This window comes from Gambusia affinis, linkage group LG05, assembly GCF_019740435.1.
Source record: "Gambusia affinis linkage group LG05, SWU_Gaff_1.0, whole genome shotgun sequence".
Classification (NCBI taxonomy): Eukaryota; Metazoa; Chordata; class Actinopteri; order Cyprinodontiformes; family Poeciliidae; genus Gambusia; species Gambusia affinis.
In genome coordinates, this window is record NC_057872.1 from 21,311,397 (window position 1) to 21,330,692 (window position 19,296).

General features: G+C 35.4%; 1 protein-coding gene across 1 annotated transcript in view; it reads right to left on the reverse strand.

The window, feature by feature from the left end:
• Positions 1–7,660: 7,660 nt before the first annotated feature.
• si:ch211-113g11.6 (uncharacterized protein LOC559008 homolog) overlaps positions 7,661–19,296 on the reverse strand; it is a 39,353-nt gene continuing 27,717 nt past the window's right edge. Inside the window, exons 11-14 of the mRNA XM_044116549.1 lie at positions 13,438–13,553; positions 12,796–12,968; positions 12,282–12,337; positions 7,661–10,648 (exon numbers count right to left, since the gene is read on the reverse strand). Coding sequence (XP_043972484.1) covers positions 10,299–10,648; positions 12,282–12,337; positions 12,796–12,968; positions 13,438–13,553 — 695 coding nt within the window. The 3' untranslated portion in view covers positions 7,661–10,298. The remainder of the gene's footprint in view (positions 10,649–12,281; positions 12,338–12,795; positions 12,969–13,437; positions 13,554–19,296) is intronic.

The window sequence follows — 19,296 nt, forward strand, 5'->3', positions numbered from 1 at the left end:
GAAACCAGTGTTAAATAACAGGAAAATATCCAGAAGGTTCACAAAATTCAAACAATGCTTTAGCTACAGTATCAAGAGTGGATTTTACTTATTTCAGATTTTACTCTTTGCACAGGTTCTACAAAAAGTGTTCAAAAAGAAAAGACGAGAACTGTGACGTCTACGAGTACAACCAAAATTCTTCTAGGCAAGTATCAACAACTCTCTCTACCTGACGGCAATGAAACAAATAGCTGAAGCTGTTATTTTTGGTTGAAGAACTCCAGCTTCTTTAAATGACTAGCAAAAGATAATTAATGCAAAAAGGTGTTTACATAAAATGTTGAAATACATTATGAGTAAGACTACCTTTCTTTCAAAATAAAGGTTTTGGAAAAAGTGCATTTAGGATACCAAGCATGAGTCCCCAGTAATATGTATATATACATTTTTTCATTATAATCCTATGTTATAAGAATCTCCTTGCTGTTTTTTTGCTGAGTCTTGTTGCATTCTATCATGACATTGACTTTTTCCTCAACATTTAGAAACATATAAATATTTTTTTTACTTATTTTTTTGCTGAGCAGGACTCCAGGTTGATATCCGTGTTGTGGTTTGGCACAGTTCCAGATTATGTTTGTGATTTCTTTTCAGTCCTTTAAAGGTAAAATGAGCAACCTTGTACTACCAAAGCTGCGCAATCTGACTTCAAAGTGAAACATAGACTTTGAATCTCTTTAAATTGCTAAGACCCGTTCTGCTTGTCGACCTGGTGTAACAATGTTTTTATCCTAAGATTGGGTGAGTCCATGGAAAAAATTGCAACTTCCTTTGCTTTTACAGTAAATCTGTCTCTGCTGTTGGACTGGAGTAAAGGCTCCTGGAATTTAAATGTTGCAGGAAGGAAATACAAGTCACAGGGAATGCGGCAGCATTCAGATATTCCACTATGAAGTTTTAAAGGTGACTTGCTTTAAAACTTCATTGCTATTGCTCTGTCTGCATGCAAAATCATGAAGTCTGATAACTGAACATAACTAGTCTTGGAATCTTTCAGAACTGCAAGGCCATTAAGATTCTCGGCACTCTTAATAGGCACAAAAGTAACATTTTTGTTTCAGCTATAACACCTGGAACACATATTAATCATAAAAAAAGACAAAAGACAAAAAAACAAACTGAGGCTCTGCTTCTCTGCCGACCTTTTAGCTGAGAGATGTTGATAACAGCAACTATATTCAGAATTAGTCCTAATGCACTATTAAAAAATAATAAATTTACAGCTTTAAATATCTACAGGTCAATACAGCTCACTTTGAGCATAATGGAGATATTAAAACAATATATTGGGACACATCAGGTGACATGTTGGACCTGCACAAAACTATTGCCTTTATGTGTGGGTAATGTTGTGATGTATATGTTGAAACAGGAACTTTTTCAGACACATCCAACTTCACAGTCCTTATTTTTGACAACTTCTCAAGCCCTTTTCAGTTAAATGGCTAAATCTGATTGTGAAAACCTTCCAGAGGTTGTCAAATAGGAAGGAGGATTCCAAATTTTTCACTTCTTCTGACAACTGGAGAAATTAAAAAATTTCATCAAAGTCTGAGCAAGTATTTCTGTAATATTTCTATCAGCAGAGAGAAATAGATGGCTGACTCAACTCCACTTGAATCATATTGCTGCTTGCGTGATTAAAAACAACCTTTGCGCAAGTTGTCATCAGTTTTTTGAAGCTTCATTTTGTGGCTTTTTGTTCTGCTATTTTTTTGCAAGGTCATTGGTCTCTGTTGAGTCATCATTTATCACTTTTCATATGTTCTGACTCATTTGGCTGCAGAATCTTTACTAGAAACCAGACTGCTTCCAAATGCACATTCATTCATGATGAAGGTTTGGGAGGACTCTCAATCTGCTCTGAATTCTCTCACTATTCAAACTTATTCAAAGCTTTTCCTCCACTGTTAATTTTGAAATAGTGACTCATGCTTAAAAGAACAAGTTATGTTTTTTCCTGGAAGTCTTCCCACTTTTTTCTCTAAACAACTTGTTTAGAAAATTCTATTGATTTTGAATGTTTTCTACCTTAGAAATTGCTCTAGTTTAATACAAGTAAAATTTTACAAACAGTAATATTGAAATTAAAAAAAATGCTTTCAATTTTGCATGTCCTTTAGTGAAAGAAGTATTTGTCGCTCTAATCTAGGCACTTTGTCAACACTAAAAGTAATTAATACTATTTTCAGTATCCATGTCCAAACTTTTGGTCTGTACTGTACATCTGCACGGCTTGGGTAAGACAGCTGTGCAGAAGTTATAGAAGATATTCATGGGGAGCCATTTTTCTGGCTGGAATAAACAACGTTACTGTACTGAGATGTCAATGACAGGGCCATGTACCATAAAATCCTGGACGACAACCTTTTTTGTTAGTCAGAACACTGACGATGACTCATTTCAGGGTTTTTAGTATGACAACAACCCAAGCCTTCTCCACAAGATGGCTAAAGAAGAAGCACATTAAGGTAAAAGAGAGACAATGCTGTTCTCTGGATGGGATTCTTCCTAGAAATCAATGGAGGAAACTAAAGCTCATAAAGGATTTAGGTTCTTTCTCCTACTCTGCCAGGAACCATTTTGAGATGTATGCAAAAAGAGACAAAAGTTGTACATTTAAATATCGGTGCAGAAGGTTACATGTGAACAGTTGAACAATCAGGGGAAAATAAGCATAAAGCCAAGAAGTATACTCTAAAAGACATAACCTCATTTTTTACACATTTTATTTGAGGCTTTAGGGCTGTAATTAAAAATGTGCTAATGATTTATGTGTTGAAGAGGTGTGAAAACACATTAGCACAATTGCTAATTAGCGCATATGTGTTAGCCCAGCACCCTTGTAGGATTTTATTTGGTGAATGCTGCAAATAATTCAAAAACTAATGTACTTTATAAGTTAAAGCAAAAAAAATGTTAAATTTCTGTTTTTCATATCCTACTGATGTAAAGTGTTACCCTGTTGTTGCAACACAATTGGCCTGAATCCCTTACAACATGTTTGTGCTTAATGATGGATAGAATCATTAAAAGTAAAGACTCCAAAAATTTGTAAGATGATTTTGTGATTAAACATATTCCAAACATATCTCAAACAAGATTTTGCAAGTCTTATCAGGACATTAACCTTTGACCAGCAGATGGTGCAACCTGCTTGTCCAATCAGGTCATGCCACCATTTTGCATTTTGGCTTGTGTAGACATACCGAATCTTTCCCGTTAGAAATGAGCTTTGGGTTCATAGATTTGGCTTGAAGCAATCATCAGTACATATGTATTGGTTTGCATTTACAGAATTATGCATTTCTGTAACCTGGTAGGCAAATAAAGTCTATGAAAGGCAGAAGTTTACATAAAAAGCTTTCAAAACTTGTATTCATGCAAACATCCCTAAAGTGTGGAGAAAGTCCCAAATAAACAAATAACAAATGATTTTCATTATACTCATAATTTTATTAATTTTCACTGCACATGTTCAGGGAAACACATGTCAATAGGAATTTGTTACATGAATATCTATTGCACTATAGATATCTGTTATTTAAAAATACATGTCATGAAATGGTATTAGAATGGCATGGCACCAAGACAGTATAAATCTCTTTTTCATATAGTAGAGTTTGGCACATTGCTATTAAAAGTAAATCTACCAAGACACAGAATCATGGGCATACATCAGGTACAGTACTTGACACTCAAAAGCCCCACAGCAAACAAAAAAGCAACCCGCCTACAAGAATGATTAATTTACAACAGATAACGGGATCCACCACAATTCTGCCCCTATCGAAAATCAAAAGCCTGCATTGAAGAAGATTAGCATTTAGCCAACTGGCTGACAACTACAGATGCCAGAAAAGCGATAACGTAATCTGCATGTAGCAACTGCCAAAATCCATGTCATAGGAATGATTCAGATGATCTTCTTAGGTTGATTGATGTCAGCAAGTTCAGGAAATTCTGCAAATCCTAAATCTAGCAGTAAGTGTTGTTTAAACAAGTACTAAAAATATTCTGGGTGAATAAAAATGTTGGGCAATGATCAATGGAGAATCGATTCCACCCTCAAATCGTGTCTTTCCTTCATGTGAGCAAACAAACCATGTATCCTGATTCCTAAACTATTGATGTAAACAGTAGTATTGGCTTTAAACCTGACATTTTTGATAATTCATATTATATAAAGCTGATTTATTTTTTTCTCGTCTACTAACAGTCGTTGGGAAACTGAAAACTGTTAGTAGAAGCAGAAGGTTAATGCCTCAATTCTACATGGCATACAGCGTGTATCAGAAGGGAACTTATAGCTGAATAATTGTGAATAGATCCTCTTATATGGTAGCGTTCAAGTTTGAGTTACTACATTTACTTCATATCTGTAGTTAAAATATATTTTTACAATTTTGATGTAATTAATGTTAACGCAAAACTATAATTCAAACATTGTACACAAAGATTCCTCTTGACTATATTAATATATTTAAAATCAAAAACAAAGTAATTCATATAAATATATGTATATATATATATATATATATATATATATATATATATATATATATATATATATATATATATATATATATATATATATATATATAATAAATTATAAGACACTGTAATAGGAATGTTTTTATATAAAGAATAGAAAGTATTTTGGATAATTATTAATTTTCATTAATGCATCAAATTAACATTTGATAATCTTTAGCTTAAATGGACACTGAAAGCAGTCGTTCTGTAGTTAAAGTATGTTTGGACATTATTATTCTAATCTAGTTCCGTTTCTGGTACTTTTAAATGACTGGTATTGGAGTTCCTCTGATCACAATGATTGACTGCTTTTAATGGATTTAAGTCTGCAATAGTTACAACTAGCCATGTGATCACCCAGCTATCCTTCAAAAACTCCAGCCTAATATTGTGTGCAGGACAGAAAAACAACATTTTACACCTGACACATTATCTTATGCTGACTTTTCAACAGTGCAAGAAAGGCTGCAGCTTTTTTTTTTTTCTTTCTCATATTTTTCTAAGCAACCTGATCTGAGGAGTGTGCTTAGACAGGTATGGAGGACAGCTGCAGATAGTGCACCCAAAACCCAGAATTTTAAAATGCTCAAAGCAAAGCGTTCTGTCAAAAAAACCAATAATAAAAAAAAAAGTCTTCCTTGTGTACACCGTCATGTAATGTTATGAGCTGAATTAACAAGATAACAAAGAAACATGCTAGCATTAACCTAGCACAATAGCAAACATTGGCAGCAGGAGTATGATTTTAGTTTATTAAAGACTGTAGCTGTAAGTAGGACTCATCAACGTATCAGTCACTGTGGGAAAAAAGCAGATACTGCTGTATTAGGTATGTCACTGAGGTAATACTGATGAGGTAATACTGAGGAAATGTACTGGTTTTTATTATGGGCTTGGACTCTATATATATATATATACATTTTTGTGGCTCTGGTTTGAACTGGAGACAAACCCCCCACCCCCCCAAAAAACAACAAAAAAACAGATTGAGAAGTCACTTAGTGTCAATCATTAGCTGAATTGCACTTTTATGAATCTTAATATTATACACTAATAATCTGCATGGCAGCTAAATCTTATCTAATCTTATATGGTTTATTTGAAAGGCCATAAAGCCATTTAAAGCATGGCCTCCCTCAAAAAATTAAATGTCAATGGACATATTTTTAGAAGTATTTCAGTTTGGCATGACATAGTTCATATTTGCGTATTTGTCTTAGAATATTTGATGCCCATATGTCCTGTTCAAATGTTTCAACAAAGAAAAAAGAAGAAAAAAAAGCTTGGTTATCCCAAATGAAACCACTAACAAATTATCAACCACTTATTGTTATCAATATATTTTTTTGGCTTTCACTGTAACTACAGTTACATGTTACAATAGAAGGGAGTGGTTACTTTCAAGTAGTTTTTAATTATGTCAGCTGTTATTTTTTTCTTTCTTAATAATCAGTTTTGGTATACATGAAAATTCATGCCACCAGGCTCAATCACCAAGTTGGACCTCATGTCCCACTTTACTCTGCATCTTGTGATAACAGCATCTCTAATCTAATCACATAAACACATACAGCAATCAGCAGTTAAAATTGCAGCATAAAGAGGTTATTTGTAAAAATGCCTCAAGCAAATCCATGGTTTTTGTTTATTTTCTGCCAAAACTCTGCGGCAGGTTGGAGTAAAACAGCCTGTTTTAAATGTTTAGTAGCACTTGGCTGAAGGCTAGAGTGAGTTCCCCACCATGGTGCTGACAAAGAAAAACACACACAGGTTTACCATGAACCTGAATTGGTTATTCATGAGTTTGCCTGTAAGGAAGACCGATGTTCTAGTGGTACTTGGGTTTTATCAGACACAAAATGTTATTTGTCGTAAGGAAGGAAGGAGTTCTCAAATGAACAAAAATAAAGCAAAAAGCACCAAATGAACAGTGTTTAAAGATGCCTTGCTTTCCTTTTTTTTTTTTACATTTTTATGTCACAGTCATTGGCTCACATGGGGGGGCAGCAGAATGCATGCAACTAAATGAGGAACACAATGCTTTGTCACACACCTGCATTTTCTCTGTGGAGAAGAAGATTGCAGTCCGCATCTCTAATTGCCTAAAATAAATTCTTTAAAAGAAAACATGACGGGCTGGCTCTGTTGTCTGATTAACAATTAATGACATTTCTACCACTGTGGAAGGCTGATCTCAGACAGATTCATGTACCTTTAGTGAATGATAATACTCCATTGCCTCAATGAAGGACGTGTTAATCCAATGCATAATTCATCACTGAAAAAAAAAAAATGCTTATTTAGTCAGATAATCATAATGTTTAAGGTTTAGCACAGTGTTTGATATTTTATGATTAATAGTGTGTTTTAGTATTTAATAGCAATATACTCCAATCTAACTTTTTCACCATTTTTGTCCACGGTCATAAAAATAAAATAAAATAAAATAAAATAAAATAAAATAAAATAAAATAAAATAAAATAAAATAAAATAAAATAAAATAAAATAAAATAAAATAAAATAAAATAAAATAAAATATGATGCTGCAGTGATTGGATTTAAACATTGCCTCTTGTTTCTGATAGAAAATGCTCCTGTTCATCTGTGATGGCCTGGTAAGCACAACTGTGAACTGCTTACACTCAGTTAATGTAAATGGTCTTAAATTACCAGACCAGGAAATTATCTTTGAATTATTGAAGCCTTTTGTTTCAGAGATTTAAAATAAAAATATAAAAATACAGCTGCTGTGGTTAGATGTCATGTTCAAATCAATAAATTATCAAAACAAATGCTAATATAGGTAGCCAGCAATGGTAGAAATCAGTATTTGCAGAAAAAAAAAAAAAAATCCAAAACACATTGTCAGTTGGTAAGCCTTTTTTTCTTCTCCTGGAAAACTATAAATGAAATGTATGGTTTAACTTGGTTTCAGCTGTTTCTGTGTTTATCTAAGCATGTTTACTGAAATGATTATAACATAACGTCTTGCTCATAACTTTAGGCATTGTCTGGTACAGTGGCGGTTTTTGCATAAATGTTGCATGACAGGAACAGAATTTAACTATGTTTTAGAGAAAGCTATGAATCCCACATTTTTTGCCGTATTTTATTGTCTAAAAGTACAGTTTCACCAATTAAGTCAGTCTTTTCAAGACTCTGTACTTATGTTAGTGTTTTTAAATATTAGTAAGTCAAAACGGATTTGAACGAGACAACAAAAAATTTCAGGTTAATAGGAAAAAACAGTGATATAGCCCTTTAGTTTGGAGCTGAACATCATCAACTGGCTGTGGTGCATTGTCATGTTTACTCACAGTGCTTAAACTGTGCACAACATAGGAGTGCAAACAATCCCCATTGACATGCAGATGCACAATAAAAACTCAATCTGGGTGCAACTAACAGAACAGGACAACCTTCCTCGAGACAAAAGGGCAATCTGGGCAAAAAGTAATTTCGCCCATTTCAAAAACCGCCACTGGTCTGGTATAGAGAAATAATTTTTCATTTAAAAGAAAACTGCTCCTCTTTAACCAGGAGCTATCTGTTCTAATTTCCCAATTTTGACGTACATTAATGGATTGTGGTAATGATATGCCATCATCTACTTGAAAGGATCATTATCTCTGGACCTAACTTTAAATAAGAACAATATTTAATTGAATATCTCAGATTATGAGGACAGGATAAATGAGAGATGATGGCATGATGAAAGAAAAAGAACAGTGCACGAAGCTGTGGACAATGCAAAGTGATGTTGTTTGAAACTATCTGCTGTAACATTGCTAGAAACTGCCCAGTCTGAGGAGGAAGTGCTGAGACACAGTGATGTTCGAGGCCCATCCTACTTTCCATCGAAAAGGTGTCACTTCCTCCCAGCCACATTGTTAGACTCAGCTGCACTGAACATTTCCCCAAGTCCAACTGAGTCTGCAGTTTTCACCCTCAACTGCAAAATTGTGCTTAGGAGTCCATGTCCCAAAAGTATTAAGGCTTTTAAAATCTCAATACCAGACATTTTTAGGTTCCAATGAGCTTAGACAATAAAGTTGAACAAGAGGAATGAAGAGATGTAATAGCATTATTAAAGGTTTACATATCCACAAATAAGCACAATCAAGGTAATTTCAAAATATGTAGAGAAAAGTTTAAAAGAATTGGCCTGGTATTGGTGTTTTTTTTGCCCGACTCACTGTGTATGTTCATCTTTTTTAGTAAGAGAAGAAAGGTTCGCAAAGCACCACATCATGACTGAATTACATTATTAGTCAGCAAAGTTCTGAATTTTACAGTTTTTATCTCATGCAATCAGTTGCAGCTGTAGATATGTTATTTTTGACCAAGATATCCACCTTATTTTTAACAGAAATATAGACACGAATGGTGTTTTTTTGTGCACGACTTTTGGTCAGGCACTTCCGGTCGCTGGCTAGCTAACTCACTGTTCACCGTCTTCATAATAACTAACTTAACACTATGGCTTTGAGAAGATATTGTTTCAAAGGAAAGGAATACTTGGAGCAGAAGTCGTTAAGTCACAAACCACTTTCTAGACCTGAATGTGGATGTTTGGTGCTCTATGACCTTCATCCCCTGCCAAAGGACGAGGAATCCCTTTGCCTGTGGTTAAAAGCTTTACGTTTGAGAGCAACCATATGTTTGCTCTTTTCATTTGATGGACACAAGATCAAAGGAAGACCGGGCAATGAATGTATGCATATATGTAAAATATACTTATGTGTATGGGTATACATGCGTGAGTGTACTCTGAGAGTAAAGTGACAACATTCTTTCTTTACAGTACCATCCTTTCTGTATATTCACTACTAGTAAATGGCACAAGGTCAGCAGTAAGATGGGGGGAAAAGAAAAGAAGAAGCAGCCTACAAATAAAATGAAGTCTTGCTTTAATGTAAACTGTAGGTGTGTTTCATTGTCGTCCTCATCTTTGGGTAAAACAATGTTTGTTCTCTATTCAATGAAGTTACTCGTATCAGATGGAATATCCCAAAATTTTACTTAAGAGTAGCAATGCAATATGATTATTTAAATGAGCAATAATAGAGAGGATGGGCTTATGTGGTTTTTGTTTTGTAGAAAATTAACTGATTTGCAATCTAATTACAACAAAGATGCATCTTGTAAGTTAGCATGCACTGAAGTGACAATTTATCAGCCTAGCTTCCATAATATCACCAATGCATGACTGCAGGACTTCTCCTCACCCGCGACACAGGAGCACCTGGCCACCTCCGCACCAAGTGACAACATAAAATAGTTAAAAATGTCCTCATATGTTAAATGAGGTCACTTCTTCATATCATCATTCCACTTGTGAAAAGCTTGAGGGTGCTAACCTGCCATTTCGATTGTTCAACAATTTTAGGAAATGTACCCACTACAAAGTTCACAAGTTTAGCTAAGCTGCTGTTAGTTAGCCCAGAAAAGTGGAGAAATGAAAGGGTCACAGAAAAACCGGAAGCTGCACCTACATTTAGTTCCATGTTCACAAATAAGGTGGATAGGTTAGTTTAAACATTTTTATACTAACGTGTTCTTGATAGAAACGTAAAGAAAAAAAAAAGTTTCAGTTGTCAGTGCACAACCCAACCACGAGTGCCGGTGCAATGCGAACCTAACTCCCACAATGGCTCCTTGTTTATCCTGTCAGTTGGAGCCACTACAAAAAAGAAGATAGCATCAGTGTTAGCTATAGTTAATGAAGCCATAGGGTCATCACAGCAAGCAGGGCTGAAAGGCCCAAGGTGGAGGCAAATGAAGCAGATATAAGCCTGCCATCATTCACCAGCCTGAAGGAAACAACTTCCACCTTGAATCCATCCTCAGTGGCCATGCAGCGGAAGACACCTTCCTTCAAGGGAGTGTTAACAACCGGGCCCAGTACGCAGAAGTCTCCGGAGAACAGGCACGGGTAGTTCCTTTTGCAGTTGTCCTTCTCCCAGCGGTAGGTGGCATGAAAGGAGTGAACGGGGCAGGGAAGAAACACGGTGGTGTTTCTTCCTTTCACCACAATCTCTCTGGGCAAAGTTTGCCGCAGCTTAAGTGCTGAGTAAAAACACAAGCAAGTTATTCTATTAGTAGTTCAGTTGCTCAATTAATACAAGGTCAAAAAGAAGGTTTTTAAAAACTTCTCAACTATTTACATCTCTTAAGCTTTTTCCCATCTTGTCAGCTTAATGTTAGTGTACTATTATGAAGATTTTATGCTCCAGTAAAAAATATTTCCCCCCCTTACAGATTTGTCCTATTTTGCAATAAATAAAACTTTTAGATCACCCATTGAATGTTAATATTAAACAGAGATAACGTAAATAAGAATAAGCTTTAAAATTCTGATTTTATTTATTACGGAGACCTTTAGGGAACAAACGTTAGCATTCCCTTGCAATATTTTGTGTTACATCACAATAGGTTTTGCGTTCTCTTGCAATAATGTACTGATTATTTCATGTGGCATATTTGAATACTGTAAGCTTTATACCAGGCTCGCCATTATACTTTCTGCTATTATGTAAGGTTTTCATAAGGTTTTTCTCATGTATGTTAATATCTCATTGTGAAATATCTGACATAAGCGTGCAGTGAATAAATCAATTTTCAATTCGTTTTGTTGCACCAAAAATTTAAGAATAAACACTGAGGCTTTTCTAAAAGATAAACCAGCAAATATTGCAGTAAGCAAGGGAACGCAAAAGAATTTTATTTCCCCATCTCCTCTAGAGGGCTCCGTGCTTTATGAAAGAAAAACAAAAAACTAAGCCAACCAAAAGGTACTAATGACATTCAAGAATGTATTGACAAGATCACAAAAAGGTCCATCGCATGGGGCAAAAGCAGCATCAACAAAAGGGTTGTGAGGTGAAAACCACTGATGTCATGGGCTGCATTAAATGAGCAAGCTTTTTAGGAACTCTAAATGTCTGCCACAGGAGATTAAAGAATAACTCAAATATGCATGAAAGAATCAAAAGCAACACTCGAGGTATGTTTTTGATGACGGAATAACATAAAGAAAAAAAATAGATTTTACATAGTACCCCCCCTTGGATATAAAATGCATATCTGTAGGGTACTGATTTCATGCAGGAAAAAACTTGAGTCAATGGAACATTTTAGTGGGTCTGCAGCTCTGCTAAAATAAACAATATCCATGCTACTGTAGGGTTTACGGTCGTGTTTGGGAGTCATGAGACTGTCGTACATGCTAGCTTTGCTGCAAGACTGACCGCTACCGGAAATCCTTTCTGCCCATGACATCATCATCTAGAAAGACACTTTGATGATTTCCTGGATGATTTTCCTTGATGATTTTCTGAGTTAAGACAACATTTAATTTTTCTTTGGGATAAACAAAGTGTTCTTTCATTGAATTGAATAAGACTAAAATATATTGGCTTTCAGGAACCGGAACCAGTGATACAACTTGAAACAGATGCAATGTCAAACATCAGATTAACTAAGTGCCTTCTGTCGTTATGCACAGTCAAGGTTGCGTTGGGTATGAGATTTGAGACAGGGCAAGTCATGAAATAGAAAAATACTGTCCCTTTGGGGAATTTGGACACTGCTCAATTATATGATAGTAATCTTTTGTTTTTTGCTGTAGTTGCACAGAAACGCTACCATTTTGGCTTAATTAAGACAGGGAGAGAGTGGGAGAGTGTAGATAAGAGCTCACCAGCAGCTTCCTCACAAATGGAGGAGTTGGAACTATCGAGATTTTGAATAAGAGTTCTGTAAAGAAAAAATGAGAGAGAGACAGAATTAGGAGCAGGCAATCATTTCACAATGGGGCTAATGAGTCTCTTTCTTTCATAAAGCTGGCATTACTCATAAATTAACATAAGGAGAGCCATAACAGCAAAAATAGAGGGGAAAAAGAGAAATTATTCATAGGTTAGGTTGCTGCTATTGTTTTTATATTGGAAATATTATACAGAAAAGCTTGACAGTTAAAACATAACATAGCTTTACATTTGAGAATCTCATCCTTTAACTTTTTTATACATCTTGGTATTTGAAGCTAGTTTCACTATTCTAGAGCAGGAGGTTATCACACAGACCATATAGGCATTTTCCCTGAGTGTCTTGAAAGGTGTTAAAGAAACTCAGCTGATTAAGTATGTTCTATTTGTTGGTTGCATTTAGATGAGCCAATAGTGCTGTAGTGATGACATCATATCTAAACTTACCCAGTTGTGACGTTGTATCCGGGCGGGATGGCGATGCACTTCCTCCTGGCCTTGTCCCAGCCACAGTATGGATCCCTGGAAAGGATGCACTCTCTGCATGTGTGGCCATAGCGCCTGCAGTCAGCCAACGGCAGACGCTGAACTTCCATAGCGGTACCGACATACAAGTGACCCTAGAGAGAAAAAGATTCAGCAATTTCGTATACATATATCACTGAATGCCGCTAATTTTTGTTGTGCTAGATCAGTGGTGTCTAAATAAAGTTTTATGTATCCATTTTGTTTGAACCTGACCGCTTTGACAAGCTTTGAATTTATGCACCAAATGCATGAGATTCTTGTTCTGAGTTTATCACATGTCTTTCATTTGACTGTCGTATTCAATCAGTAAATTATATATATGTAAATGTTTAAGCTTTATCAGTGGTAAAAAGAAAAGCTGAATTTCTCCCTTTTCACTGACAGAATAAGGTCACATGAAGGAGATATTGATACAGAAAAGATTTTCTTTGCCATGTTTTTTAAAGAGGTTTCTGCAGCTGTTCCTTTTTTTTCTTTAATACACAGAGTATCATTAAAGATTAAAAGCATAAATTCACCTAAATGAGCCTTTACCGGGTTTTTTTGAAGCATCACTTGTACCTTTTGTGAGTCGATGGCCATATTTAGAACAGGCCCTTCATTGTGGAACAGAGAATACTGAGATATGATGAAGACATCCTGGATGGTGTGAAGAACCTTGAGAACTTTGCCTTGATCTGCAGAAATAATGAGGAAAACACACTTGACATAAATTGAGGAGGTTAGATGTGACGTTTTTTAATCACATCAAAAGAAAACCCTTTGGTGCCACTCAAGCTTTAAAATTGGATGGATTTTACTTTTATCTTTGCTTAGCTTAACTGGCAGTCAGTATGCAATTTGATGGCTTTGCAACTGGTAACTCCAATGTAAAAGGCTGAGTAAAGCATAAATTAACATTACTGTGCATGTGTCAGAAAATGTTTTTATTTCAAACAAGTAAAAAACTGTCTTTTTATATATTCATTTTTTCCTTCTGCTATTTTTGGGGTCAATTTCATCCATCCATCCATCCATCCATTCATTCATCCATCCATCCATCCATCCATCCATCCATCCATCCATCCATCCATCCATCCATCCATCCATCCATCCATCATGTACATATTAAAACAGTCTTGATGTAAATTAATTTTGGTCTAATATATTTAGGTGGGGCAGATTTCAGATAGCTCATGAAAATGTTTTTCTCATTTATGCAGAGTGCCATGATCAGAGAAAAAGAAAAGCACAACATTTCAACACAAATACTTCATACATACAATCAGCATAGAAATGTGAAATGCTTTGCAGCCACAGGACCTGAAGACATTACAGTTATTCAGCCCATCACAAGAAACACTCCTTTACCCAAAAGTATTCTAAGGTCAAATCGGACGTAATTTGTCCAACAGTTCAAACTCGACCCAAACTAAGTCAACAGAGCAATGATTCCAAACCCACCAGGAAATCTACAACAAAATGGCTGCGGTGTTACAATGGTATGTCACTGCTATAACAGTGACAAGGGAGCTGATTACCAAGAAACTCATTTATTGTTCTGCTGTCTGGATTTGAAGTTCTCCTCTAATGCGCAGCAGGCTGGGGGAAAAGCAAGATAAACCTCTGACTAAATGAAATGTATTCATGTTGTGAAGTTAAATGACTGAATTGTTTCGATTGGCCAATTTCACCATTTGTGTCCATTTTGCTTTTGTTGTAAGTAACAAGCATTGATTTCTAACACTAGACAACTTATGCAGCCCAGTCAAGAGGAATGTATGAAGCTTTGTAATTTAAAATGGAAAAATTGTGTTTTGTCTGTTCTATAAATAAAAGTGCACAAAGTTACAACAAATAAAAAGGTGCAGCTGAAATTCCAGACATGACTGTACAGCTTTATTCTGTTAGTCAATAGAGCATGCACTCTCAGTTTGAAAGATGAGTCATTATTTTCAGCAATGAGCCATCACTTTTTTGCCCAACAGGCTGTGCCCCTACCATCTGAGCAGCTACAGCTTACATTGTTTACAGTATCTCGCTCTTGCCACCGTTGGTTGCCATTTCCCTGCAGGGCTTTATTTCGAATAGTTAATTTTTCTTCTTACTTCTTAACAATGCTCATTTTTATTGTCTACAAACAACTTCTTCTTGTCCAGATAACCTGTCAGTTTGATGTAAAAATTAGTCCCAGATATTATTATTTTTTGTCTTTTGTCACATGAAAGATTCTTTTACCTTCTCCACTATAAAAATGGGAAACTGTGATGCCTTTGATTTCACATTTTCATTTCCTGAATACTGTGCCTGTCAGACGCTTTCTCATTTATAATCAGACAATAAGGTTCCTGCTGTCACTTGGTTTTCTTTTGTCCCTTTTTTCATGGACTTCAAATTCTTCTGTGTTGTCAAAGATAACTTTCTCCATTCTTTCCTATTTACTCTCATGATTCTTTAATCCAGTCTGCAGCTATTTTCAGCTCTTTTATCAAACCAGCGTATCAGCACAAAAAGAAATAGCTGAAGGGGAAAGGGTGACGTTACTGAACTCCTGTGACATCTGCTTGGTGAATCTGTTTTTAGCTATATTTATCCAGGCAGAAACTGCTGAGGGGACATTTACTTAAAGGTAAAAAGATTCACACTTTACCTTAAAATTTCCACAATTACACAAGTTCATTTTTAATTAGTTGAAGACAAGAAACCAGGGAAGCTTTTTCATAGCTTTGACTCAAACATCCCCTTATTTTATGGAAATAATCAGTCTTACTTCTCTCAACTTTGATATTCTTTCCCGACTGAAATGTTGATAAACTAGATGGGCTTCTCCTGTGTGACTTTCCAAGCACAGCAGCAAATAAAGGAATATAACTTCTCATCTGGAACATGAAGTCAGGCTGAAAAAGATGTATACCTCTGACATTTATTCAGCCCTGAGGAAAGCTTCTGTATAATCTCCATCGCCAAAACACTCAAAACCACTTTGTGCCTGTGGTGGTAAATCTTTTTTAGTACGAATCCTTATTTTTTTCACCTCTAACAGTCTACTAATGGATATATTGACTGTTTCAGTTACACTTAAGGTCTTTAACGGGAAACCTAAATAAAGTCAATTTTCAGAGGAAAATAAATCAGAACAAATTCACTGCCAAAATTGTTAGCATAGCATTTCATTAACAGCCACATTGAATTAAGATAAAGAAAATAAAAAATGGTAAATTTATACATGGTCATTTAGATTGAGTCCAGTTTACTCAATTATGTATTTGCTTGTGATGGTTAGCCAAAAAGTTTGTTTTATAAAGTAAAATTGTTTTATAAACTACAGTGCAGCTTCTGCTTTTTATAGAAATAATTAATGGTTGATCACAAAAGGTATGTATCCTTAAATTAATTGCTTTAATAATTTAATTCACCTGACAGTAGAAAAGACTTATTTGTATTAGTAGGGGAAGTGTTTAGGCTATGCCACATTTGAAACCTGTAATATGTAAAAACAATGTATTCTGTGAAAGAGTAAAGTTAATATGCTGTGATTCCTTTGTTTCTGGAAAGACAGAGAATAACTGGCTAAAACTGAAACCAGCCTGACAGAGTCAGAAACCAGTCACAAAATCTCTGATTGTTGCATCTCTAAATTACAATTTTAGTACTACTGGTTTTACAATTATATTCTCCTGATGAAAACAGCTATTTTTCAAAAATCAAGATTCCATACTTAAGAAAATGTAAGTTAAATAAAAGCAGGCTAATTTGTTTGGCCTGAGTCCTACTGAAAGGGTTCTTATGTATTGCTTTTAGGAATACATTTGCATTTCTCTTGGCTCAGCCTGAAGTGAAGCAAAAGCTCTAAGAGCTTCTTCTAAAAAAAAGATTACATGTGAGCTTTCCATCCTATTGCATTGCCATACCAAGGAGCAAGTGAATCTCTAAACTAATGCTAATTTTTTTAAGTCTGTGTTTTTCCTTAGTTATAATAGACAAGTAGATACTTAGAGTTTGGCAGAGGTCTCAGGTGTATATTTCCCAACATCCACCCCTGTGATTTTGCTTTCATATTGCTCTCAAAGTTTAAGAGGCATCACTTAAGTGTGTTTCTGAGCTTCCACACAAATCCCTGTGGAATCACATCAACTTTATACATTTATTTTTCATGAATGCACAGATGTCCTTGAGCCCTGTGGGAAAGTTCTGTGACTCACCTCTTTATGATACTCGTGATAAAATGTAGCTTCAGTGAAATTAGTATCTATAACACGATACCAACAATTTTAATTCCAATCTTATTCCATTGTGGTTTGTGAATCAAGTTGACTTTATGTGGAAAAGTAAAGTCTTTGCACCAATTATTTACCTTTCACAGCATTGTTCAAGGAAAACACAATATGTCCTTGTTTTGTTTTGGTGGCTACAGATACAAATAAAAAACACGAACTGGCATTTTAAAAATCAATTTAATCCTTTAAAATGTTTCCTGGGTCGTGATCAAAAGCTGAAGAAATTAATTTAGCCAAATACTGCTTCACCCTGCTAGCTTGGTTCACTGTATCCCAGCGGGACCAGTACAAGGTGTTTTAAATCACAGTAAACTGTGCTTTTACTTATTAGGAGCATGGCGACACTTTGTTAGTTTGTTCAAAGGCAGTATTCTTAAATTATTTCTTTTAGCTTCCAAACCCAGGAGACTTTCTGGTTATATACAAGATTTGTACCTAGCCACATTACTAAATAATAACTGTTTTTTTCCTACCTCATGGCAGTTAATTTGAAAATAACTTGGAAAACTTATTTTCAAAGAATGAAATGTCATCTGATTTCAAGACCCAATTTAAAACATATATATTTAAACATATTCTGTGGTTCCTGTCCAATAGACATTTCAACTGACCTACAACAGGGGAAGATTAGTCTAATTTAATATCTGACAGTGAAAAACGTGTGTTTGTTTATGCAGTGTATGTACGCTTCTGGTTTAAACTGTTTGTGGTTGTCTTGTTTCACTTCATAAGCCAGTATTATAGCTATAGCTTGAGCACTCAGTGATGTTTGCTTTACGGGGTCACATCTTACAATTAGCTTTTGCAAAACCTATTTTTTCAGCCTCTTTCATATTTATGAAACATATTTCCTGGATTCTTGCTCAGTGGTGAGGAGCTATAACCCCAGTCTGCCAAAATGTTCTTTTTACCATCGCTGGACTCAATGCAAACCCACAGCTGCTCATTTGATTGGCTTTGGCTTTTAGAATCTAATCCTATTTCATTTATTTGGCGCTGAATAATTTCATAGAGGTAACTTCCCTCCATGATTTGCACAAATATAAAAGGCTCTTTGAAAGTAATTATGATGACTGATGAGCTTCACTTGGTACATGATGAATATTAACACCCTGCACTCTGAGTGAAAGCAAGGTAACATCATATGTGTTTAAAATGAAACCCTTTTTTGGCAAAAGTTTATCCACAAATGACAATGCCTGCATGTATGGGTGCAGAAAACAAACAAAAAAAAAAAACAAAAAAAAAAAAAACAAAGATAAAAAGTACATTCCTAATGCAATGTTTTTCCTGGCCTCAGTTGGAAGAGTGAATAAAAGTGTTCTACTTTCTTTTTAGGCCAGCATTGAAATCCACAGCTGTTCATTACTGTCCCCTTCCACAGCTATAACTGACACAGTTAGTAAAGCCCACAGTGAGTGGCCATCAACCTTTTCCTTTTTTTTTTACTTTACATTCGTGTCCGTCTGCTAAAAATACACCCACCCCAGAAAGGCCTGATGAATGACAGGGACACATGAGAGAACCAACAAACATCTTTTTGGTGAACTTCAGAGTTATGACACATTCAGAACATACAGAGCATGAGGATCCAAGTTGTGATGGTTGCCATAGTAATGCTCTTGAAGCGCAACACAATTTTTAGACAAACTGCTACAAGCAACAGCTGTGCCTCAGAGTCACTGCTTTGACTGAAGAGAGCTGACAGATGGAAACTCTTAGAATGTATGTGGACACGATTTTGACCCTATATAAGTTTTCAAAAAATTCTTTTTTGAAAATTTTGCATTTTTAGCTCAGTAATTATGTAGTGCAATCAGTATTTTTACTCTGCTTAGTCCTTCATACGTTATCTCTCTTGCTCTTGTCATTACCCACTAAGGGCGTTTTCACACCTGACAGTCTGGTTCAACTGGAAACCAAAACGGTAACATTTGTTACAATTTCAAATGGAGCAGTTTACTTCCACATTGCACGGTGTCAAACAAACCAAAAGCTTTGAGTAACTTGTTTACCTCCTCACCTGTGGTGGCGCTGCGCCAAGACCCACTGAAGGAGACAACACAAAAGCTTTTGAAGAAAACACTAAACCGCAAATTGCTTCTTCACAAAATGTACAGAAAAATGAAGTGGTGTTAAACATTAGCAGTTATAAGATTTTTCT